The sequence below is a fragment of the Ruditapes philippinarum genome, unplaced genomic scaffold (assembly GCF_026571515.1).
Source record: "Ruditapes philippinarum isolate M1 unplaced genomic scaffold, ASM2657151v2 ctg5946_1_1_1_1, whole genome shotgun sequence".
In the NCBI taxonomy this organism is placed as follows: Eukaryota; Metazoa; Mollusca; class Bivalvia; order Venerida; family Veneridae; genus Ruditapes; species Ruditapes philippinarum.
This window is the reverse complement of record NW_026854656.1, coordinates 51,087-77,224: the sequence shown is the minus strand read 5'-3', so window position 1 is coordinate 77,224 and position 26,138 is coordinate 51,087. Positions and strand designations below refer to the sequence as shown.

The 26,138-nt window shown below is 30.2% G+C and overlaps 1 protein-coding gene across 1 annotated transcript; it reads right to left on the bottom strand.

The window, feature by feature from the left end:
• Nucleotides 1-1,203: 1,203 nt before the first annotated feature.
• LOC132740698 (metabotropic glutamate receptor 8-like) lies at nucleotides 1,204-26,138 on the bottom strand. Its single transcript, XM_060728665.1, has 11 exons — nucleotides 25,156-26,138; nucleotides 20,807-20,961; nucleotides 8,420-8,590; nucleotides 7,349-7,493; nucleotides 6,683-6,825; nucleotides 6,170-6,301; nucleotides 5,520-5,672; nucleotides 4,507-4,615; nucleotides 3,887-4,026; nucleotides 2,215-3,364; nucleotides 1,204-1,621 (listed from the first exon to the last, which is right to left on the bottom strand). The coding sequence occupies exons 1-11, from the start codon at nucleotides 25,541-25,543 to the stop codon at nucleotides 1,485-1,487; spliced, it is 2,823 nt and encodes a 940-aa protein (XP_060584648.1). The 5' UTR covers nucleotides 25,544-26,138; the 3' UTR covers nucleotides 1,204-1,484.

Sequence of the window (26,138 nt, the reverse complement as noted above, 5' to 3'; positions counted from 1 at the left end):
AAGGCATGTCTTCTTTCAGGTTATGTTTGTTTTGTGTAGATTTTCATGATAGACAAGAGAGAAAATAATTCTTAGAAAATTTAATACTCTTGACTAGTGCAAAACCCAGCCAAAGAAACTCTTAAAATTTAGTTTAGTTATAAAACATACCATTTTCATACACGTTTTGAATAATTAAGATCTGTATTTGAATATTTTAGCCTATATTATGGAGGATAAAGATCATATAAAGAAAAATATCCAAAAAACTGTAACTTCTTGACAATTTCTAAAATTGCTTATTTTAAACACGTTAGACATTTTCCGATTTCTATTACCTTTGGGATAAAAAGAGCTAAATGAATAATGGTATATTGTAAAACACATTTCAATCTGTGCTCTGTCTAACAAGATCATTCATTTCCCATTGGACAATGGGTTTTTACGTACCAGCACTTTCCTTTTTATCTCACGTTATTTATAGCAAGAAAAGCGGAGACCAATTTAAGATGTATTCTCCATTAAATTTTGATTCACTTTTTGATGTAAATAAAAGTGCCACAAAAGTGCCATCATTACAATGTATTTCCATACGATAAATTTGATAACACAATGTGTCCTGAATAATCAAGTTAAAGAAGACAAGCGAAAATTTACAGAAAAAGTTGGTATTTGTAGCGATGAAAACAACTTTAAACAGGGTAATATTGCATCATCGGTTTGAGTCTGTTCATAGGAAATAATATAAATTGCTTTATCTATCAAGTCCCGCGTGCATCTGTTTAAAGAGGTACTAAATCCCCCTAAACGTAATGGAACTAACGAACATGTATATAAATTGTTACGCATTCTTTAAATTGGTTTACATGAACATGTTTTTATAAACTGGTTAAAAGTCATACATGTATCATTTTAATGAATAACATACTACTTTCAAATAAACATCCGGTCTTTTGTTAAACTTTTGTTAAAATCAAATACGATATAAATACTTAGTATACATTATGTCATCATTTTTTAATAAACGTGTAATCAGTATGCACAATGAATGAATGTTTTCTTTTCCTAACGTTATGTCAACAATATTGATATCTTAGTTCTAGAGATATTTATCGGAGATAAGATCACTTTTGTATCTTACAGTAGAAAAAGTATCCCGTGTTTTTAAAAAAAATATTTTCTATATCATTGAAGTCAATGAACAAAACAAAAACGTTATTTGTATATAAAGCGTTTAATTTGAAGAAAAAAGTAATTAATCTTAATATAAAGCATCCGTTCCACAATCAGTTGTGTATTTTATTCCAAAGTAAAATATTTATTTTCCAATATTTAATTGTTATAAAAAGCAAGGTAAGGTAACTGATCACACGGCACTGGTAGAATATGCTCATTTGTTGCCGCGAATAGGCTTGTAATTGTTAAACTGTTTAATTGTAATGTTATCAATTGCTGTTGAGCAGAACATCCGGAATGGCCAATTTCTTGTTGATTGAAATGTTAAACTACAAGGTGACGTCCTTGTTGTTGAGCAGAACGTCCATACTGTCCAATGTCTGCGTACTAATACTGTTTCCATTTTTCTGTACATCACTTCCCTTAAGGCATGCGTTTGGTGGGTTCGGCTGTAGCATTTCCATCTCTAAAAATTAAGATACAAAATAGTTAATTTGGACACCGTAAAAGCGCTCAATTCGGCAAATATTAAACTGATGTGTGTTGCATGCAATAAGCTGCAAATACTTCGAAGACCAATACACTACGGTTTACTACAATGTGTGACATTACAATATGTGAAATGTGTAAAATATTATTCTCCTAATAAAAGCATATTATTGCATCCCGTTCTCTTTACTTATTGAATACTTAAAGCGTTGGGTGACATGAACTTGCTAATTAGAAAAATACCTGAATCTATAAATATGTTGAGACCAGATGAAAGGAAATTTATGTAAACCATAATAAAATCTGGAAACAAAGTGATCCCTCTGAAGCTTTAATCACAACAAAATAACACAAAAATTGAAGACTCGGTTTGATTGAGTCTGTACATGAGGAATAATGAATAAGTGCAACATCCCTCACGCCCGCTAGCACTGGCTTGAGTGGTACTAAAGAGCGGTACTCAACTCCCAACACTTAATAGTCCTGGCATCAATAATTCCCGAAGGACCAGAAAAATATAACAACATTAAAAATGTCACATAAATCACAACATCGACTACAAACACGTACTGTTTGGTATTTGAGATGAAACCGGCACGGCTGAGTATCCACAATGAATGGTTTGTGACTGTTGAGTTGGTTGAGCAGCATTACTCATGTACGTGCGTGTCACGTGCGTTGCCATGGATTTCCGCACGTTGTTCTGAGGATGTGTAAGTATTATGTACAATTTTGGAGTAAACATGCAAACTAGCGTTACAGTTGCACTTAAACTTATGGAATAACACATCGTTGCTATTCGTAACTTTATATCGTATGCAGTTGAAAAGTATATTGGCACAAAAGCTAACCAAATAATGCAAGTTGTATACATTGTAAATCCGATATATTTTGATTCATTGAACGCCTCAGGAATGTTTCGAGTCAATATGGCATATATTGTACATATAATCACAAGTATGATTGGGCAAGAAAATCCAATCATATAATATCCTCCAACTGCGTCCTTGCATACAAGCTGATGATCAGCCCTGGTTGAGAAGTAGAAAACAGCTTCCGGTGGACGTAACAGTACCCACATCACACCGACAATGTTTTGGAATGCTACAATAGAACCTGTTATAAATATCTGAGATTTAGGGCTGATGAATTTCGGGCGTTTAGCTGTTCGTTTTCCTGCACGAAATATTCGAGATATTCTATTAGTCTTTATAAGAATAGCTGAATAACAAACCGAGAAACATAATCCAATCCCGAATTTTTGTGCACCGCAGACAATAGCATTAGGTTTTAGGATAAGTACAAATGTCATGGAGTAACAGAGAAAGATGCCAAAAAGCAGAACAAAGCTTAACTCTCTCCCAGACGCTTTGACAACTGGCGTGTCATTGTATTTCACAAAAATGGCAGTTACATAGCCAGTGAAAACAATTCCAATTGTTGAAAATGCAATTGCTCCAATAGCCAATGCGTCAACGTACCGCAGGTAAACAATAGGTATTGAAACACATTCTGTTTTTTCTTCGTTTGGCTTTGATCCCGGCGGGCAATCTTCACATTTAAACGGGGTAGGCAGGTATTGGTACGTATGACATTTCGCACAGGTCCAGCAACAATGACTTCCCTCTAAATATAAAGTTGCCTCTCCCGGCCCACACTCATACGAACAGACGGAGTCCGGATGTTGTGGTTGGTCAAGGCGGAACTTTATGTCTTCTACCTGAAATAAGCAAAAAAGGTAGCATATAATAATCGTGTAAGTTTAAAGTAGAAGAGAGTGAACAAGAGTTAGCAAACATAAACAATATAAAACGGCTGACAATGACAACTTAGAGACAATTTTGTACCCTTTTTCTCACTGATCAAAATATTCATTATCATTGAATACTTTCATTAATAGAAACATTAAAATTACTATTAAAAATTTTCTTCTCATATTGACCATCAACAAACTGTATATTCAATATTGTACGGTATGTTTTACGAACAGTAATTGAAACTTTGTTATTTGTTTTAAATTGTGAAGGATTCCGGAACTGCTATATAATAAACACAAACAACATTATCACCAGTCTTATTAAAAGTTCCAAAAGCATTCAATTTCCGTATATTGCGTATTTATTGATCTTGACATCTAAATAAAAACAAAATCATTATTCAACACTTTCAAATTATAATAATCGATTGTATTATTGCAGAACTTGAAATTTTATTTTCGAACTATAACTAATCTCATACATACATCAATTAGATGTCCATTATCGAAGAAACCAACTGTTTCCCATTTGTAAACTCCTGGTGACGTTTGACGGAAATTAAGTATCCTGTATCTTGCTGGACCATCTCCATTTGGTAGAAACTGGAAATGCTGACCGGACAAACCTGTACAGAATATGTTTTTTGTAAATGTTGTGATTAACAAAAACACACAAATGAGAATTTAGACAGAGTAGGATGTATTTCTAATGTTTAAAAAGAAATAAGGAACACCCCCTTTGCATTTGTATTTTGCAGGAATTGTATTATCTCTAAAACAATTTAAAACCAAAAAAGGCAGAACAGAGCTTAAACATCAACCAATATATATTTGTGACAAAAATGACATAGTTATATAAGCATAGAGTGTCACAAAAGTTAAAATATCACTTTATGTTGAATTAATATACAAAAAATCTTTACTGATCATGCTCTTTCCGAATAAATGCAATGAATATATGTTGTTTGTGGCATTTTTTATTAGTTTTTTTATTAAGCTGATGTTGAAAAGCAGGAATTAAATTATCTGTAATAAACTATCGGACCAGATCAAAATACGGGTATCGTTTTTCTGATGTTATTCATTTACATAAAATTCAACAATACCTGTAAAATTCACATGCATTAGATAATCTTTTAGTGCTTCACCATCGACCGGATCCATACTAGGACACAGTTCGCGATAAGTTGGACCACATAAGTCGGTGTGCATATTCTGAAAAAATAACATTTTCTACATATTGATATGCATGTGAGAAAGTCTCCAAACAAACAAATATCGCCTTGTAAAAGTAACCACATGAGACCTAAACTCAGTTAAATCTTTTTTTCGGAATGTCCATAAGGGAATGCGGGAGACAATTGATCCGAGTAGATTTTAACCTTACCAGTGTTAGATTAAGTTATTTTCTGACACACATTTTAGCTTCCTAAGTTTGGCAAATAAACACGTACCATAAAGGTCTGAAAGAACGATTATCAAAATTTAGCAAATAAGCGTCTACAATGGGCTCTTTACAGTTTTAAAGCGAAAACAAAATAATCTGTAGTAACGGTAATTTTTGAGAAACTACAACTTAAAAAGATCTATACATAAAAGTCCACCTACGTATGGTCTACATTCAATATTTGCTTACACCATATAATTCATATAAAGGTTTAGAAAAATATTACATATACTACTTGTAAGGGTTAAAATAGTTATAAAATATAATATTTATAAGGGTTAAAATAGTTATTATATATATAACATAATACATTTAAGGGTTAAAATAGTTATAAATATTATTCATATAAGGGTTAAATTCGGTAGTTATTACATATAATTCAGATAAAGATTTAAAAAGTTATTACATATAATTCATATAAGGGTTAAGATAGTTATTACATATAATACTTATAAGGGTAAACATAGCAATTACATATAAATCATATAAGGTTATAACAATCTTAACCCTTATATGAATTCTATGTATTTACTATTTTTACCATTATAAGTATTACATGTAATAAGATTATTATTACATATACTACTTATAATACTTATCAGGGTTAAAGTAGTTATAAGATATGATATATATTAGGGTTAAATAGTTATTGCATATAATACATAGACTAACATGTAAAGCTATTGCAAAAGCAAACATGGCATCACTGACAAACTGTAACTGGGCTTCCATGATAAACGTATTAGGCTCTATTCGTTCAGTGCCAGTGCATGTTGTGTTGTAGTCCTCGTTATATGGCGTCCATGAAGAGCCGGGGAATTTACACTGGAAAAAAATTGGGAAAAGAATAAATTTAATATATCAATAATTGTTACTTATGTGTTAACTATAGTGCAGATTCGAAACGGCTTACAGACGTTACGCGCTTGGCACAAACCATATACCTTCGACAATTATGGATAAAATTATAAATCATTAATATATAGTACATCTCTTGTTAGATAACATCTTGGAAAATATGTATTAATAGTTTTTGCCGTAACTGAGAGATAAGTTTTTAAAAATAAAATGATCGACCATGTTTAACTTACATTGCATTTTAAAAATTGTGCACGAAAAAACATACTATCTGTTAAAAATACGTTATATACCATACATTTAGCAAGTTATTTGATTATTCGCGTGTATATCCAAGAAACACCGATTTTATGTAAGCCACTTAAGTAATAGCTAAAGTTGTTTTTTAAGGTTTTATCAGATGTTTATGCAATTTTAATTAACTGAAATAGTGCTTAATCTGGGAGATAAAACGAAAACAATACCTTGAAATTTTGTTCCCAAAATTCAACAAACCATGGGTTTCTCATATTATTAAATGGTGTCAAATTCAAGAAGTATTCTTTAAATCCTTTGACTTCAAAAGCTAATGGCTGGACCGTTATCGCACCTTCCACCTGAATACATTTGATCATAAATATTATAAAATGTCCATTTTTTCGCATTACTTTTGTATACATTTCGGATTGCGAAATAACTAATTTTAATTCTATTTAAATTTCATTCTTTATAATTATGACTGAACCAAACTTTAAATAGATTTTTGTCATTAACTTAAAAAATGGAGTGTTTAAAGATATATTGAATGCCTGCCATTGCTAGATTATTTGTTTTATCTTGCTTTTGTTTTCCTACATACCTGGTACAAACCATCATGTTTCATTCTTACTTTTTTAATAAAAGACAAATTACTTAAATGTAAAAGATCGAGGGATTAACATAATTTATCAAGTAAAACTAACTACGTTTTAGAAAAACTTTAGTATACCACAATTTACCTGTTCCTCTTTTCCTAGATAAGCCAGACCCCTTCCTCCCCATCCATCACTTCCTATCCACGAAAACATTCCTGTTGCTTTCTTTCTCCGCACAGCTTTCATCAACTCCCCTACTTCTTGGTCAGAGGCAAATATTATAACTCCTGGTAAAATCATAGCATTTGAGTCATGTAACTTTTACAAATATAATGACGTTATTGAGATAATCAACCTTAATATATCATCTGAGTATTTTAACACATTTCAAATCAGATTGCTCAATGTGTCAAATTTTCCAACATCATGATTGTAATTAGCAAAATGATCAAAACGAAAAGCGCTCTCACCTCGAATCAGGATAATGATCATTTTTTATATAATGTAATTGATTGGGGACAAAAAAAAACATTGTCAAAATGACATATAAGGTATTTTTAATGATATGTTCAATATTTGCTGTATAGTGAATGAATTGATAGTAATAAATGGAATGCATAACGAATTAATTCAGTCATGTTATCAACAGTAAATTATGCAGTAGACGTGAATAAATCTTTTCACATCACTAGTATTGCATTTATTTATTCTTTGTTCATTATAGTATACCCGGGTTAACTTGATTCAGGAACAGAAATTATCTATTGTCATTTGTTTATAACGCTGACATCTTAACTATTTGATTAATACCTTTTGCTTTTGAGGTTTGTTTCAGTCTTGTCACAATATGGTCGTAAAATTCTTCACTTGGCACTCCTGAGTCTTTCAGTAATTTTTCCGTCGTCGCCAAGCAAATCCCATGCTGTTTCAACAGTTTTTCGAGCTCGTTAAACCCCTTGTGTCATAAAATAGATACCATTATTCATTTTTAATATGTCATTTATCACCATTTTTGTGACATGAATTATATCTAAATTGAAACAAATGACATTTGAAACTTACATATGATAATGACATACTTACGTCTGTACCATCTCGTATTATATACCACTTAACCATGCTTGTTTACTATATAATTCAGGACTCATTTACATGTAATTTCGTGGGAATTCGTTTTTTTTTCTTCGTCGTTGCTATCTTCATTTGAAAGTGTTTTGTTCAGTCTCATTATTTAAGATTTATTATTTCTAAAACATCAGAAGGCATGTTGAAAATTGAGATTATTTTGAATTCATACAAATGCAATCAGTGCTGTTGTAAGGATGGTTAACACACTCATTGTAGATTGTGAGGTATATTTTAGGTATATTTTAATTAATTATTTCCAAGCACGAAAAGCCTCAATTATTTTTATTTTTTGTTTTAAATTCAGCATATTAAGTTTTATTATCAAAATTAGATAAGCTTCTGAAGAACAGTCATTCTGAAGAACAGTCATTTTGATAAGTTGAAAGTAAAAATGCAGCAATCAATGACAAACTAGAAAGAAAGAGCTCTTCAGTACTTTTCAAAATAGATATCTTGCATTGAAATTATCTCAATATTGTTACCTATGCATTAACTTGTTACATAATTAGCCAAAGATAGTCAAAGAAAATTCACTCGCTGTTTCTTTGTGAAACATTTCAAGAAAGAGCATGTGAGAACGCTATCCAATCAGCTTACGTGATGCCGATAGTTTTATTCGGATGACCACCCGAGCCAGACATAATGCACAGAGGGACATCTGATGTTTTCTACCACCTGAAAAGAGGAATGTCTCCATATGCACTTGTCATTGTCTATGTGACTTAACATTCAAAAAACATATGATCATATTACCTGAATTCCGTAGCTTGATTCTTCATAAATCACGGACACGAATGTCCAGTTAAACATCCGGACCAATTCTACCATGGCCTGGGCTTGGTTGACATCAGATGGTATCGTTCTCAGGAAGTACGGGTATCTGTCTCTGTTACTAAGTACTGTACTTGTTGAGAAGAAACTAACCTATAAGTATATTGATAATTGATGGCTTGTTATAGCTTAAAATACTTTTTATATATTATTTTAATGTATAATATGGAAGCTATTGCCCCCCCCCCCCCATTTACCTTTCTTGTCGTGGTTTCAAATAATTCTGTCTATCTTTCGTGCACTGCTTTTAAGTACAAATTTTACATATTGTATTCTCATAAATCGTTAGAGGGCATTAGTGGTAGCAAGCATCTGCCATCAGGATCGGTAAATTAACCTTATCGGTTATACTAGTGCGTTCCAGCTATTTTAGGCCAACAAAAGCTGTTCTATGTGTTGACGATTTTCATATTTTACTTTAGTGTAATGATAATTTATTTAGAATCATCCGAAAGGCAAGGATACTGACAGAATGCAAGAAAACAACTTTGGAGAAAGGCATCATTTCTGTAATGCTTTTACTGAGAAATGCAACATAATTGTACTTGTTTGTACTTGAAAGCAAAAGCAACACAAAATCTTCAATTTTTAGTAGAAAGACAACATGTTTGTTCTTAACGTTCTCAGGAAACAGGCAACATTCGCGTACTTTAATTTGTTAAGCAATAACATATTATTAGTATTGTATTGAAAAAAATGTTGTGTTGGCTTTTCGAAGGTTAATATGATAGATAATGTGAATGTCTCAGTAAGAAACATAATAATTCAACCGACTTCTTGATTCTGTACTTTGTTTCAAAATACATAATATATATAAAGAAAAATTTATAAGCAAGTGATTTCGTTACAACATAATCAGATAATGTGTCTTATTGAAATGCTATCAACAAACTTAAGGTAGATTGTCTATCTGTCAGTGTTTGCTTTGCGGATTTAAAGTGATGGAAAGCTATTGATTTGACTGGAATTGATTTCTTTTTCTAGACATTATCCTTTCACAAGACGACGAAGTAAATTCAATTTCTATATAAAAGCATAGAATGTGTATAGTCAAACGTTTTCACTGATTTTTTCTGTAGTCATTTGAGGAAGCAAAGAAAGCCCACAGACTTGAAAGGTTTGAAACAAATGTTAATTATCATTTAATGTTATGAAATCAAAATAATTTACAAAATGATTGAAAACTAGTTGTGTCCTTAAGACGTGTTTTTTGAAAGGCCCATTATGCCCCAGAAATTCATTTTTTAATCTTTGTTGTATTGTGGTTTCCTGTTAGATTCTGAAATAGTTACTCATTGGCCAATAATTACATGAACCATTAGATTCAGTTGCTTTTCAGCAATAATTAAAAACGTAGTGATTGAGTATTTTGTATGGAAGTGAAGATATTAATTTGTTTACAGTTTGACGGTTTCTTGACAGATAATTTCACATTCAGTGCTACTTTCTTCAGGTGATTAACATCTAAAATGTTGTAAAACCATATGAGACGTTGTAAAACAATTGTTTGCCCTTTCTAAAGAATGACATACATACAAAAATGTATATATTCGTTTCGTTTCAGTTCGTTTGTTATATACCCGCAACTAAATTAATGGTTTGTTGTAAGACGCTTCAGAAAATTTAAATAAAAAATAACTAAAGGTTAATATCCATGTCGAAAATTGTGATTTGAAATATATGTATTTGAAATTTTAAGGGTTACAACTGCAAGTATAAATATAATTCATTCAGAACATTGTTTGTTACTTTTTGCTTTTAATTATTAATTCAATTATAAAGAAAATATCTTGCTCAGGAAATAGATACACGACTAATTTTATATGATAATAAACTCTCATTAAATGTACACAAATGGACTAACTAGCAAACTACAATAGTGATAATTATATTTCAGATTTGTACTTATCAAAGTTCATATTGAGTTCATCTTTAAGTTAACGGATGTATTCAATTCTGAAGATTCTCTCTAGTATCATGTTTGCAAAATCACATGACAAGTAGTCATATACTTCAATTCTTTAATTTGCAAAACTCAGAAATTTTGTCATTAAGTAAAACCGCGTATTTGAACAATTGTCGCATTTTCACTTTACGACAAAACTATGGCCCCTCCCACCAACACACATACATAACCTAAATAAAAAAGTAGCAAAAAACACCATTATTAAACATTGTCGCTCCCGAAATCTTGTAATTGTATTGAATAATTATTATTAAAAATATTATCTTTAAATATATTCATTTAAGCTCGATTGCGAAACAAGTTCTTGCAATTTATTCTATTTAACTTAAAATATTCTGACATTTCATTAAATCCAAAATTATAAATTTATTAAAAATTGGAAAAAATACTATAAATTTTATTTTTTCAATAAACGCTTTTGGCTTACACTTTGAAGACGTAATGGACTTAACAATTTCCTATTTTAGTTTTTGCTCAGTAAATTAGAGAAGTCATTTAAGTTCTAAATGTAATCGAATAAATTACAGTGACACAATCACATCGGATGTAGGATGTGGGGTTTTTAACGGCTTTTACATTTAGAGGATTTATCTGATATGACAATGTATGAGATATGACAGGGATCACTATTAACTTAAGTGTGTTGTTGCTTTGTTTTTTATTGTTGTTGTTCTGGTTTTTTTGTTTAGGGGAGGGGGTTGATTTTTGTTGTGTGTTTTTGTGTTGTTTTTTGTTGTTGTTTTTTTCTTTTTATTTTTTTTTATTATTTTTATTTTTTGTCATCATGATAGAAGATATCCATTTTGTATTTAAAGAGGATTGAAAATGGATCGTGACACAGTACCGTACCATTTTTAAAACAGAATGAATATGTTAAGAATTAATGCCGGCATATATATTTTAAGTACACTATTTCAAATATCTTGTGGTAGCATCTAGTTATCTACAACAATAAGCGAAAAATACAATGTATTGTATTGCTAGAACAATAATTGTTATTGGTATTGTAGTTAGAAACCAATGTCTTTACTTTTTAAGGAAAAAAGAATAAACAAACGTTCTAACGTTCTAGATATGATATTCCACAACCATACAATATGCATTAAGGAACCATTAGTGTCATACATGACATTTGATGATTATGAAGTCGTCTATTTTATATCAAAAGTTCATATAAAGGGCATCTAGGGTAATAGCTACATTTATTTCTAAAGCACTTGTCCATTAACCACTTAGCAATTATTGTAAAGGTTGTGGTGGCTTTAAGTTCAAATTCTTCCGCAAGAGCTATGAAAGTAAAAATTGATTTGTGAAAATTTAAATTGTATTTATTGAGTCTTTCTATGATATCAAACACTTCAAACATTTTCAAATTCTTCAAATATAGTCTTAAACAATATTTCTTTTTCTCCCAGAATTTAGTTACATTATTTTCATATTTACGGACCTAATGTGGCCAAATAAGTAAAATGTTATTTCTCTAACATGGAACCATTTTTAAAAACAAAAAGATAATTAAAGGTTTTGCAATTATATGAACCGATGTGCGTTTTTGTATACTTTTCTACATACGTGAGTAACTCATTTAAATCAATCACGAGGAACGCCGGAAGACTTGGTTATTTTCTTTGTTCAGAAGATTTTATGGCGAGACACATAATACAGATAGGAATATATTGAATTAATTGACTAATCCATTACAAGAGAACTTGATCATGTGGCGCAATTTAAGGACAGTGACAAAGATAGATCGTCGCATAAGTAAATATTTGGTCATCTGATAAATGTGATATAAATCTGTCCAAAAACGTTACCAAAAATGGTATCATGTTTATATTATCATGTATATGTTATCCTGCATATGTTGCTTGGTTTATGTTATCTTATTTCTGTTATCATGTTAATGTTACCATGCATATGTTACCATGTATATGTTATCATGTAAATCTTATCATTTAAACATTTTAGCTGCGTTTTCATGGAGAGAAGATACTTATAAAGTACCTGAAGAGATTTTTTTACATTTTACATCAAGGAAATTAAATCGCCTTTAGTCATGACTTGAACGACGTACATGTTATTAAATCACCCTGACTAAAGTTTCCTGTAAAGTTTAAATCAAATACTAGATTATTTCATTAAAACTCAGTGCAGATAACAATTAGATAAAATATGTTTCTATCTTGGTATCATTGAGTGAAAATGTAAAACAAAAAGAAGCTGTACATAATAATCAACTTATAAACTTGTTCAATAAGCTCCAAGCAGAAAGAAAACGTTTACATATTTAAGATATGAATAAGAGAATCAAACTTCAAAAAATGAAATAGTTTTCAAAACCTAGGTAAATAAATGCAGGTCGTACAATATAAATAACAGTAAATGACCGTTTTATCAAGCTATTTTCGTCGGCTTTTTTGTGGAAAATAGTTACAATAATGATCCATAAAAAAGATAAACTGGTATTTGTGAGAACAAAAAAAAAATACAAAAAAAGAAAAGAAAAAGAATAACGGTGTGCCACTCATATTGTTTTCGAGAGTGTATTGTAATTCAGAGGTCCTCGTGTTTAATTCTTCTTATAAAAGGTAAATATAAAAACAAAACATATTTAATTTCCACAACACTTATGTATTACAACGTGTGATAGATATATTTTGATAAAACTATCCTCTTTGCATAGTTTGCATTGAAAGTTAGCTAAAGATCTAGTAAAGATAAAGATGAAAAACCTAAACTAATAGGTAATCAAAATGGTCGGTCAATACGGCAAAATTGAAAATGCTGCAAGCTCGTAAAGCTGTATTACTGTTTGTATTTAAACAATAAATAAATACGAGAACATATTAAATGAAATTTATACGTGTTTCGTTCTCCAATCATGACCTTGCCTGGACCTTTAACAATTCGCATAAACTTTTTATTATTCAATATAAGCATTTATCTAAGGCTATGAAAGCCCGAAACAATTTTCTAGTTTAGTGTTAAGTAATAGAACGTTGTCATTTACGGTCTTAATGTGATCAAATTAGTGACATATAAGACATCTTCGTCTCCAGAAAATCAATGCGGATAATTGAAGGTTTTGTAATGAATATTATCTACGGCTAGGATAGTACTTGGACAATTTTGCTCCCACACCATATGAAATGACACGGATGTCTGTTAAATTTATTGAGGACACAATAAGATGAAATATTATTTGTTATATAATCTAATCTTATTGAATCTAATTTATAGGACGTTTTTGAAACAGTGAATGTACCTTGATATGATAACTTCATCTCAATATTTTCAAGGCGGTATTAGGTAAATAATTTTTTCACATACTTTAATATATTAAAATTTAATCATCATACGAGAAAGTGTACTTGTAAATTTTTCTACATGTACACACATAAATAATCCAATAAATAATGAAATATAGGTTAAATTGGGCTGTTTTCTTTGTAAATAATGAGACAATTTCTAGTCGAAATTCTAATTTAGCTCACTATATAATTCGTAACAGATTAATCCTGTGATGCAAGTCAAGTGTATATACAAAATATATCTGAATACGAGATAAGAGGATTTGAAATGAATTACTCAAAGGCGAATTGATATCGTCAGTATTGAGAATCAGCATTGCTATATTATTGTTATATTTTCCTGGACCTTCGGGATCATTGACTCCAGTCCTTTTCAGTGTTGAGAATTGAGTACCCCTCAAGCCGGTGCTAGGGAGCGTGAGGCGTGTTGCACTTTTACATTTTCCCTCAAGTACAGACTGTATCAAACCGAGTTTGCAATTTTCTTGTCATTATGCTGTTTTTAATGCTTCCGATGGATCATTATTTTCCAGATATTTGTGCAGTGTTATATATAAAAAAAATACAAAGAAAAAAATATTTTGAGAATAAATGAAGTAGTTGTTAACGTAATTTAATTCGAAAGTTATAATATCATGGCAATTTATCATTCCGGAGAAAAAAAACAACAAAATATATATTAGTTCTGTCGGATGGATTGAGATAGATTGTCCTCGGAGTAAACATTTGTTTAGCTGGTTAAGATAAAAGTAAGCTATCCAATATAACGTTGTACAGTGTATTTAAAATAAAACTCCTGCAAAAAACTGCGCATGAAAGCATATATTAACGCTCCTGACCACGCGCCGTCGTTGCACGTTTTGTAATATGTGTAACCTAAGGTTCAATGTAAAAACAGCTAAATTCAATAACACCACCAGTAGTTTAAGTATCAAAACATAACTCTCAAATGACATCGCACTGGCATGTGCAAAGCATAGCACAATTAATGATTTCTTCATGCAAAATACGGGTAACGAAATACTGAATATATATAATATAAAAAAGCCTTAGGACTGATTAAATCCCTCGCCCTGCAGGTTTGGGATTTAAAATTACAAATTACAAATGGGTTGTAAGTGTAATAAACTATTGTTGATATTTCATACGTTGGACGGGGGTAATTTCCATAAACTGACGTTGAGTTATTTCCATAAACTGGCATTGAGATTAAATAGGACAGTCAAGTGTTATCTCCATAAACTGTCGTTGAGATCACATATGGTAATCAGAGGGTATTTTCATAAACTGGTGTTGAGATCATATTTTTTAATCTGGGGTTATTTTCATAAACTGGCGTCGATATTACATAAGTTAATCAGAGGTTATTTTCATAAACTTGAGCTAAGATCATATATGTTAATCAGAAGCAATTTTCATCAGCTGATACACATGTTAGTCAGGTGTTCTTTTCATAAACTGATGTCGAAATTGCATAGGCCAGTCAGGGTCTATTTTTATAAAATGTCAGTCAGGTGCTGTTTTCATGAACTGTTGTCGATATTTAATATGTTAGCCAGATATGATTTATATATATTTGTGTTGATATAATATATGTTAATTAGGTGTTATCTTTACAAGTTAAAGTTAATACTGATTATGTCAGTCAAAAGTTTGTTTTGTAAATTTATACAAAATAAGCCGGAGTTGAAAGATTACAATTTACTCTCTTTGCAATTCAATGGTATTTTTAGTAAATTTATGTTGAAATTAAACGTGTCGATCACATGTTTTTTTTCTCATAACTTTCTGTTGAATAGTCTTATTTTTGTTATCGTTAAATATCATTACAATCTAAACTCATTTCCATGTAAAGATCAAACGAAATACATTTATACTTGTATCATTAAAACATTAGGATCTCGATAAGTATACCAGATTTTGGTCCATATGATATGCTATTATTATAGAGCTGTATTAAAGAATTTTGTTGAGGGCATAATATCTCTACACTTTAAAACCTACTTTGTACAAAGTTGCGCTTATCAAGGTGTATCGAGAATATCTGCGTTAGTCAAATGTAATTCTTGTACTTCTTTACTTTTCGTTTTCGTAGTTAAAGGAATATTTTTTACATTCCAGATATGTTCTTTTTTACAGATATTAAATGCACTTGCATTTTTTTTCAAGCAATAATAATCTCTGTAAGAACTAATTCCATATAAGTAATTATATTCAATTCTTATCACTAAATTGTCAAGGAATTAGACAGTTTGAAAAAAGGGCAAGATTAAAACAATATATTCTGTCACAAAAATGCCAGATTCTTCTATTATCAGAAACACATATAACGGTAGACATTGAAAACCTAATTGCAAAAGAATTTAATGAATGGCAAATATTTCACTCATTTGGCTCAAGTAACAGTAGCGGATGCTCTATCTTTATTAATAAATCTATACATTTTGATATCATCGACACTCTTAAAGATACGTATGGGCGCTATTTACTTCTAAATATAACCCTAGACAACAATATTTACACTATTCTTAACATTTATGCCCATAATGAATTATCAAAAAGAAACATTTTTTTCCACGATTTGTCGAAAATATTAAATGAAAATGCTCAGGGATATATAATTGTCGGCGGAGACATACATGAACAACATATTACAATCATCCGATAGATTTAATGTAAACAACAATATAAAAATTAATCCCGGGAAAGGTTTTGCAAATTTTATTAAATCTAATAATCTGATAGATGTTTGGAAACTTTTTAATGAAAACAAAATACAGTTTACCTGGCGAAGGAAAAATGGTACAGAAAAAAGTAGAATAGACTTCTGGTTAGTTGAAGATAATGCAGTTCCGTTAGTAGTTAAATCCGATATAAGACCCGCTTGTATCAAATACACAGATCATCAAGCAATATTTTTAAAATTACAAAAACCATCAAAACGCGGAAATGGTTACTGGAAGATGAACATTTCCTACCTTAAAGAGAGTGATTATAAATTATTGATCGAAGATACAATAAAACAATGCGAGCTTGCTTACAGAAACACAGTATCAAAACAGACTTTTGGGAATTATGTAAATTAGAAATTAAAAATTCATCGATTACATATTCAAAACGGCGAGCAAAAGAAAGAAAAGAATATATTATAGAACTTGAAACTAAACTTAAAATATTACAAAACAATAGTATATTAGAATCCGAGCAAATTGAAAAATTAGAAAAAGAAATCCAAGAACTATATGAAACAAAGGCGAAAGGCGCACAAATAAGATCCCGAATAAATTTTATTGAAAATGGAGAAAAAAACACGAATTTTTTTTTTGAATCTGGAAAAGTCGAGACAAACGCGGAAAACGATTAACTCACTTAAAATAAATGGAAATGTACTTTCAGATGAAACGAAAATTTTAAAAGAAACAGTAAATTATTACAGAACACTTTACACTTCTAGTAAAATTCCAACAGATCATATAAAAACATACCTTAACACTATTCAGTATGAAAACAAATTATCCGATGATGAAGCGAGTAAGTGCGAAGGCTATTTAAATTTGGACGAAATAAAAACTGATAACTGTTAATGGACTTAAGCCAAATAAATCACCAGGAATTGATGGCATTCCTGCAGAATTCTATCAAGAATTTTTCTATTGTGTAGGTTCACATCTCACAGAGTGTCTAAATGAATGTTTTGATAAAAAACTATTATCTCATTCACAAAAAATTAGTTGTCTATCTTTAGTTTATAAAAAAGGGGACCCATTATTATTAGAAAACTATCGACCAATCTCATTATTATGTGTTGATGTAAAAATTGCAACTCGTGCTCTTGCTAATAGATTGCAAACTGTTATTCATAAGATAGTAAGCTTAGACCAACAATGTTATATTAAAAACAGATTTATCGGATATAACATACGTTTAATACAAGACATAATAGATTATTCAGAAAAACAAATAAATTGTTCGATAATGTTTCTAGATTTTCGTAAGGCTTTTGATACTCTAGAATGGAATTTTTTAATTAATGTACTTAAACAATTTGGTTTTAAATCGAACTTTATAAACTGGGTCGAAACATTTTATAATGATATTAAATCATGTGTTTTTAACAATGGACATAAATCAGAGATATTTAACTTAAATCGAGGTATTAAACAGGGATGTCCATTATCTGCTCTTTTATTTATATTAGCTGCTGAAATTATGGCCATTGAAATCAGAAACTCAAACAGTATAGAAGGGATAAAAATCGAAAATAATAATAAACAAATTAAAATAGCACAGCTTGCTGATGACACTACTCTTTTTCTGAAATCTGAACAAGACATTCTGAATGCAATAAATCTGGTAGAGCGCTTTGGCAAATACTCGGGGTTACAACTCAATAGCAAAAAAACTGAAGCAATGTGGATAGGAAGAAGTAAATCACGAACTGATAAAGAAGGAAATATAACATCGCCAAATAAACCAATTAAAGCACTAGGAGTCTATTTTGGCATACAATACGAAGAGTGTTCTAAACTCAACTGGCAGTCAAAACTAACTGAATGTCAAAGTCTAATAAAAAACTGTTTAAAACGTAAGTTAACGATGTATGGAAAAGTTCAAATTATAAAATCGTTATTGATACCAAAATTTACTTATTTGTTTCATTCTTTAGTTGTGCCAGAACGTATCGTGAAAGAAATCAATACAATGATATTCAAATTTTTATGGGACAATAAACAAGAAAAAGTAAAACGTGCAACTTTAATAGGCAATAAATTACAATGGATTATTATATAACTTCTTTAAAACTTAAATGGGTAAAAGCTTTAACTGATGAATCAGAAGCAAACTGGAAATTAATTCCGAAACGCCTACTGAAAGATTTTGGTGACAATTTTTTAATATTTTATTGTAATACAGACACTATTAAAAGTCTCAATTGTAGTAATGTGACTGAATTTTATCAAGAACTTATTTAAATATTAAAATATGGATAAAAACTCGCGATTTACATAAGGAAAATCAAAATTTGAAATTTGAACAAATAAGAAAACAAATAATCTGGGGCAATAGATTCATTAAAATTAAAAACCAATGTTTGTTTTTTAAAACATGGATTAAATCGAATATATATTTTTTAAATGATTTACTTAATGATCAGGGTGAAGTAGATCAAAATGTTATCTTAAATAAGCTAGTAGATAAACGCAACTGCGTCGTTGAATTAAACTTGCTCTTTAAAGCTATACCTCTAACCTGGAAACAAACTATGAAAACGTTTCACTCTTGGCAAACAAAAATAAAAACAGAAAAACGTCTTAAGATAAATAACAGACCTTTTGAATTGATGGATTCAAAAACAATATATCAAATATTAGTAAACAAAGTATTCATTAAACAAACCCGCTTCACATTCGTATTGGTCAAATAAAAATGAGAGAAAACTAAACTGGAATGATATATATTAATTCATTACAAGAATTCCTGATAATCGGTATAAACAATTCAAATTTAGAGTAATAAACATGATCTTTACAAGCAAAGAAACGCGCTATAAATGGAAAATGGTCTCATCTCCACTCTGTAATAAATGTAATAAAATAGAAGATTATCAACATCTTTTTATCGATTGTATGGCAGTAAATGTATTTTGGGAGAAAATTTTATATATATTTCAAGAGTGCGGAATTCAAAGAAATATACGTAGACTAGACATCCTTATTTTCGGTTATAAAATATCTCAAGAAGAATACTTTTACATAAATGTTATACTCACCATTGTAGGTTTTAGAATTTATAAAGCTTACTTTTGTAGTAATAATTGGTCAAATGAATTTAATATTTTAAAACTGTTTAAAACAGAATTCGAAATAATTTATCTATACTTTAAATACAAGAAGACAAAAGTTAAATTTTTTGACAAAATACTACAACTTTTAAAAGATATATACTAACCTCTAAATAGTTTCAAGCTTTTTTCACTTTGTGTGTTTATGTACGTTGTAATTCTAATACATATGAATATCTCAAATTGAATTTGTTAAATTATGTCATTGTATATATGTATAATTATGTATTATATTTGTGAATAAAAAACAAACAAGGTTTGGGATTTAAATGGGTCATCGTGCTTCTGCATATGTTACTACACGAAAAAATACTCTATTATATGTAAAAGCAGTCTTGGTATATTAATATTTTATAAAACAACGTCATTTGCACCTTACTGTGATATTCTCTCAACCACAATTATAACTTGTGTACACTAATTCTTTACAAGCAGAAAGAGACAAATTGCCAAAGAATATATTAGACTATCTTGCGCATTAGCAAAATTAAAATATGCTTTAGCATATTTACAGATTTTTTAGATAATGATATTATTGAAAGATGATTTGATGTTATTGTTATAGCCATAATTTTAAAACATTACCATAAAATTCCTGTCACATATACACTGTTGTATAATTAATTCTCTATCTAATTGTTTAAAACACCGTTTTTAGCATTTGGTGCCGCTCTTTATTTCTTTCTTTCTCAGGACAGGAACATTACATCTTTCAATCCCCCTTCATTTTAAACGACACCTTGATCAATTAAATTAAATATTAGATACACGAAGGATCATTAAAATTAAGTTAACGATTTAAAACTAATAATATCTACTTAATACAACTATGGAAAATAGTGCTATTATATCAATATAAAGGCACACAAGTATTTTTAACTATTAAGAGATAGAAATAAACTTTTCTAAGATTCATCTATCTCTTTTGCATTGGTACTTCTTAGAGATGTTTGAAATAGGATATTCTAGTAAGTAATTTTCTCTCAAAAATAATTTTGCGATAGGTTACCCGTCAGATTCACTTTTAAACAGAATCATTCACACTTATTATGAATGTTCACATACTTGTGCGTGTTACACGTTTACAAAATTAACACATAAGCCACACAAACACGAAAATTCATTAATCATTTAATGCAAACGTTTCTGCTTGATGCCTTCTTCAGTTTACAAAATTATATGTAGCTTACCTGTGGAATTTTAAAGAGTTTTAGTAGGTTAGCAACTTGAATGGATGTGACACTTGAAGGTGCACCTATGACCCCTGGTATGACCTTTGGTGTAAGGTCAGGGGTACTGCCGTCTCGGCATGTATAGTCTGATCCTCCAATACTGGCAATTGATCCTGAAAAACAGAATGATAGAAAGTTGAAACTGTGCAAGCAAATGTCATAATGAGTGAATTTTGTGTATGAGCGATGTAACATCTACTGCCTACTATTTAAAAGTATTGACAAAATTACTTATGCTTTCAAAGAAAGCACATTGATTTAGTTTATAAACAATTTATTTTAGTTCGATTGTGTAGAAAGCTATAAGCTTATAGACACACTTTCGAATCCGTAACTGGAACCAACCAGCACTGAGCAATGAGTGTTTCTTGCTCAAGGAAACAAGACTTGCCCCTGACGGGGTTTGAATTGGTTTGTCTCCGCTTCCTCTACAAAATTAATGCAAAGCTTATTATTTTGATTGAATAATTAATTTTGAAATTATCAAACCTGCTCCAAACAATCTATCAACTTTTCAATAAAATATATAGATAGATAAAAAAATCAGTAATTTTCCGAGGCCAAAAATTTGGCAAAACCAATATATCGGACTAATTGGGTGGTGCAATATTCGCGAACCTCTTTTTACTGTTCTGAAAATAATTAATACAAAACTGACATTCTTTGCAAAGATTTATTTTCGCAAAGATTTTCATTTTTTATAATTCGCGAAACATAATCATGCAGTATATATGAGACTTATTTTATGCGGAGGTTAATGAAAACTCAAATGCGAGGTAAATTAAATAGAAGTAAGTAGTAAGTAATTATATTCATTCAAGTTACATCAATATCAAGTGACATACAGGTATCCGTCGTTCAGCTCTTGTTTTGCATGCAGACAAAAGTCGTATCGTAGAGTCCATTAATGTTGTTTTTTGAGTGAATATCTGATTTGAATGAAATGATCGTTGATGAGAAAATATTTTTTCCAACAACAGGTAGCTTTGAAGTTCATTTAATATGTGCAAAACATACCTCATATAATTTCTCTAATAGAATAAATTTGATCATTGTATTTTTGATTGATGTATCTAAATGGAGCGGAAATTGAGTACTCTGACCAAATTGTTAAACGTCATATTATTAAGCAAAAGAAAAGGTCGGAAGACAAAATCAAATCAAAAGGCTTGTTCACAGAAGTTAGGGATTGGATTCTGGGAACGTGCATTTTTTATTTTCTTGATTGGTGCTGTACTACTTGGATCGAGAGATATAGGAAAATAAAACTTGTTATTCACTCAAGCCAAATGAAACCCTTAAAATTCCTTATATGTTTTGGAATACAAAAAGTGAAACGAATATGAAATTTCAACTAAAATTATAAATTAGCAGTCAAAAAATATTGACAACAAAAAACATTAGTTTGAATATATCTTTTAAATCGTCATTAATTTTCTTACTATGGGCACTTCTTTATTAATTAAATGAGACTGTTTCATGTAAAAGTACTCTAATTCAAACTTGATTATGTACAAAGGTTTGACATTTCATACTTTGATGATATCAAAATTATTAATCTATCTTAGTTTTCTAACTCGGTCAGTATCACGAATAAACAAATACGTTTGGGCGACGAAAATATTAAATCAAGGTCAAAATGCTGAAGAAATCATTCCATCAAATTCGACAAAATGTTATGAAATATCTCTTTTTCAGCGCCGTTGGAATAAATGCGAAATGGCGAAGATAACAGTTTCTTTCAAAATAGGGTCGGCAAATTGAGTGTATACAATTCTGACACTAGTATCAAGAAACTATGCCAATTTCTTTCATATGAGGATTGACAAACGAGAAATTGAATTTGACGTCATAACATTGCTTTTTTCGTGAATACAGATACAGTTGTACTAGTAAAATCTATTTCATGGGCAGTCTTATTCTGTTGGTTTTTTATATGTCGTTGAAACAAACTTATGCACTTTAGCAATTAAAAAAATCATATGTATATATAACTCTTCAAAATGTGAAAGATGTACCCTTCTATAGTTTTAAAATGAAGAAAAATAATTAAAATTTTAAAAGATAACGACAAACACCAAAATTGAAATCGTGCTTTCAAGGCCTGTGTATATCACCAACCAAATAGTTTTACTTTTATTTTTGTTAAAATTACTCTGCTGATTATATATGTATATGTATAAGCGATGAAAGCGCGATCGAAATTATAGAAAACATGGAGTTGTTTCTTATTTATTTATTTTTGTTTTTGTTATTATGCCGAAACAAGAAAAGAAATAATCTGAGCAGAAGCTATCTATGATAATCTTATGTTTTCACAGAAAAAATATTACAATAAATACTGATTCAATTTTCTGGTTTACAAAAGTTGATAGTGTAATGATATCTATGCGATGTCGTTGTACATGTATATACAATATATATAAAATACACAAATCTTATTTTGTATCTGTTGACAAAGGAATTGAAATGATATTTTAACGAAACAACAAAATGAAATAAAGACATTCATTCTACTCGGGGATTTTCTCAGTCCATGCATTGCCAGTTTATTCATCAATGTTAAAGGTTAATATCTTTCACTCAATTACTTCCAACGATAAATCCTGCGTAAAAACACAATCTTCATTCTATGTTAAATGTCATATGTTTATTGAAGAATAATGACAATCGATGTTTTACACACACGTAAAATGGCTACGTAAAAAATGGTCAGCTGTACACTGCATACATTTAATAAAAACAGAAGAAAATGCTACCACGACCAATGTCGTTTTAGATATGCGCAATTGTTGAAGTTAAAGGGGAAGCGATACGACACGAAAAATTCATTACGTCCGTACTAGTTGTACGGGTACGCTTAACTCAATATCGCGTTGTCAGGACTCCGACACCATGTGTCTCATTAAAATATAGACAGTGATGCCCGTAATAGTTTGTCCAAATGCCTTTGACATTTATTAATTATATCCCGATTAAACGATATATTTATTTTAAAAAGCAAATGACCAAAAATAAAGCATCAAAATTGACCATAAAGATAGTATATAAGACAATAAAGGCACCAGACCCGTTACCAAATCTAACCAAAATAAAAAGCATACGTGTGACTTCGTTTCACTATAAAAAAGGCGGCTATTAAAGTTTTTAAAGCCAGAATGTCCGCACAGCACTATCCACATCATCCCAAACAAATACATACCAAACTTTAAAAGAAACATGTATAAACATTTAAATTTTTCAAAAATAACTTGTTTCCTAGTTTCTAAAAGTACACAAATTAATGGATGGATTGAAAAATTCAAAAGTTTTATTACAATGCAGTGCACCAGATTTTACATCGATGCATTTTGTCCAAATGCAAAGCAGTTCCCCTATAAGTGGAAACGACATTTTTGTGATTTAATTTTAATTTGGTTTTACGAGATGAAATTTCGGTAAACTACAAACAGTTGCATAGTAAATTATTTTATATGGAAATAAGATACATTCCATTTATAGCAAAATGTAAATAATAATGTCTAACCAAAAGGCCAAAAAATTGGTCATGAAATGTAAAGCTGGTGTATGTGGATGTTTTTATGTATGTAAATGTTTTTTGTTGTTTTTTGTCGACTCACAATGTAAATCGTGTCTGTCCGGAGTAAATCATGGGACTAATTCAAAATAATCATATAAGATCCTAATAATGTGTTTTCCAAACGAAGTATAAAGAAGGCTAATAATGATCCTGTTTATCATGTCTTTTTTGTTGTTCTTTTTTCTTTGTTTTTGTTTTTTTTGTTAAACATCAAAGCAAGTTGCCAATACACAAGAGTATTATGTTGATAACTTTATCTATAAGTATGCATTTATTTTATCAAATGTTTAATAAAATAAGATATTTTTGCCTTATCATACAGTAAACTGTCAGTAAAGAGGAAACATTCTAAAGATTAAACATATTTACTTGAAGGCCATTTTTCTTCAGATATGTTTTAATTTTTATTTCTAAAGTTTTTTTATTATTTATTTTGTGTGCGTGCGTGCATGTCTATCTGTCGTTTGAACTACCTGGACCCCATTTTGCTTTGAAGTGTTTTGGCAATTAGTACAGTAACATTACCCAGAGCTGGTACCAACAACATTAAGAGAATAAAATTATCCTTTATTTGACTTTGCCCTTTACAGTTATACAGGACAATAACTGGTAAGTGGATTAGACTGGACATGATTATTGTATAGAAAAACATCTATGAAATCGTAAAGATATTATATTTATATGCACTTAATAAAAAAACATATATGAACATAACAAAATGTGTTACCCCTGATAAAATCAACGGCTTGTTCTAAGCCATAAATATCTCTGTCACAATCGTCCTTTGCTAGCATCCCTAACGACACATGCGGAAGTATATCCATGCGATTGTTGATATGGTCTAACGTATAAAGCATTGTCTCTAAAGCCTGAATACCTCCTTGACTCATTATAGCACCGCACGTGAGTTCCTCGCTTCTCTCGTGCACCATATGTAAGGCTCCAATTATAATATCCCCATCTATTGACACAGAAAGCTCCTTACGGGGCCATGTAAAATTACCATGTGCACCTATGTAATAAATGGATTTTTCTCGCGGATAAGCACTATGAATAAAGTTTAAAAAATATACAATAAATACTGTTAAAATTGCCAAGAAATTAAACACTTCCATTATCGTTTTTATACCACAGACATCACCTCTGAAAAAGTCCTACAATTCAAGGGAGAACTCGTTCTTTTAACACTGTAAGCGTCATTACACTAGCGTCAATCAAAGAAAATAGCCTGTCTGGAGACACTACAGCAACTTACTGGCGCGAAATGAGAGTCTTTTGTTATTTCTCCTTCATTTTTTTATTTGATACGTCAGATATCCTTTTAATCAAGACATCGCCTGATGGAATCACGGCGGCTTAAAGAAAGGATTGTAATCTTAACAATTTTTGGCTAAGCTTTCGTTCAGCAATAAAGTCGTTAACATCCATAAATAAGTAGATGCACAATTATTTTCTATTCACAAAAATTGTTTACTCATTTACAATTAGCAAAATCTTTCATTCAATCTCCTCTTCTAAATCATTTTAAAATCATTCTTAATATTACATTAATAGTTTAATATCGTTATATTTACAGTAATTATCTGTACTTAATTTTAACATATAAGTACAACATCGTTTAAATTCAAAATAAAAAAAGAAAAACAACAGCTATTATTTTGCCTCGTAGCTTCCCAAAACCATTCTGTTAAATGGAAGGAAAGTACATTT

What these genes read in the sequence shown, in the direction of transcription:
- LOC132740698 (XM_060728665.1), bottom strand. Translation starts at nt 25,543, where the DNA reads ATGGAAGTGTTTAATTTCTTGGCAATTTTAACAGTATTTATTGTATAT. An exon ending in TTTGGGAACAAAATTTCAAG is followed by an intron (nt 5,673 to 6,169) that starts GTATTGTTTTCG and finishes ATTTTTTTCCAG; the next exon opens with TGTAAATTCCCCGGCTCTTC. An exon ending in AATGCATGTGAATTTTACAG is followed by an intron (nt 4,027 to 4,506) that starts GTATTGTTGAAT and finishes TATTCTGTACAG; the next exon opens with GTTTGTCCGGTCAGCATTTC.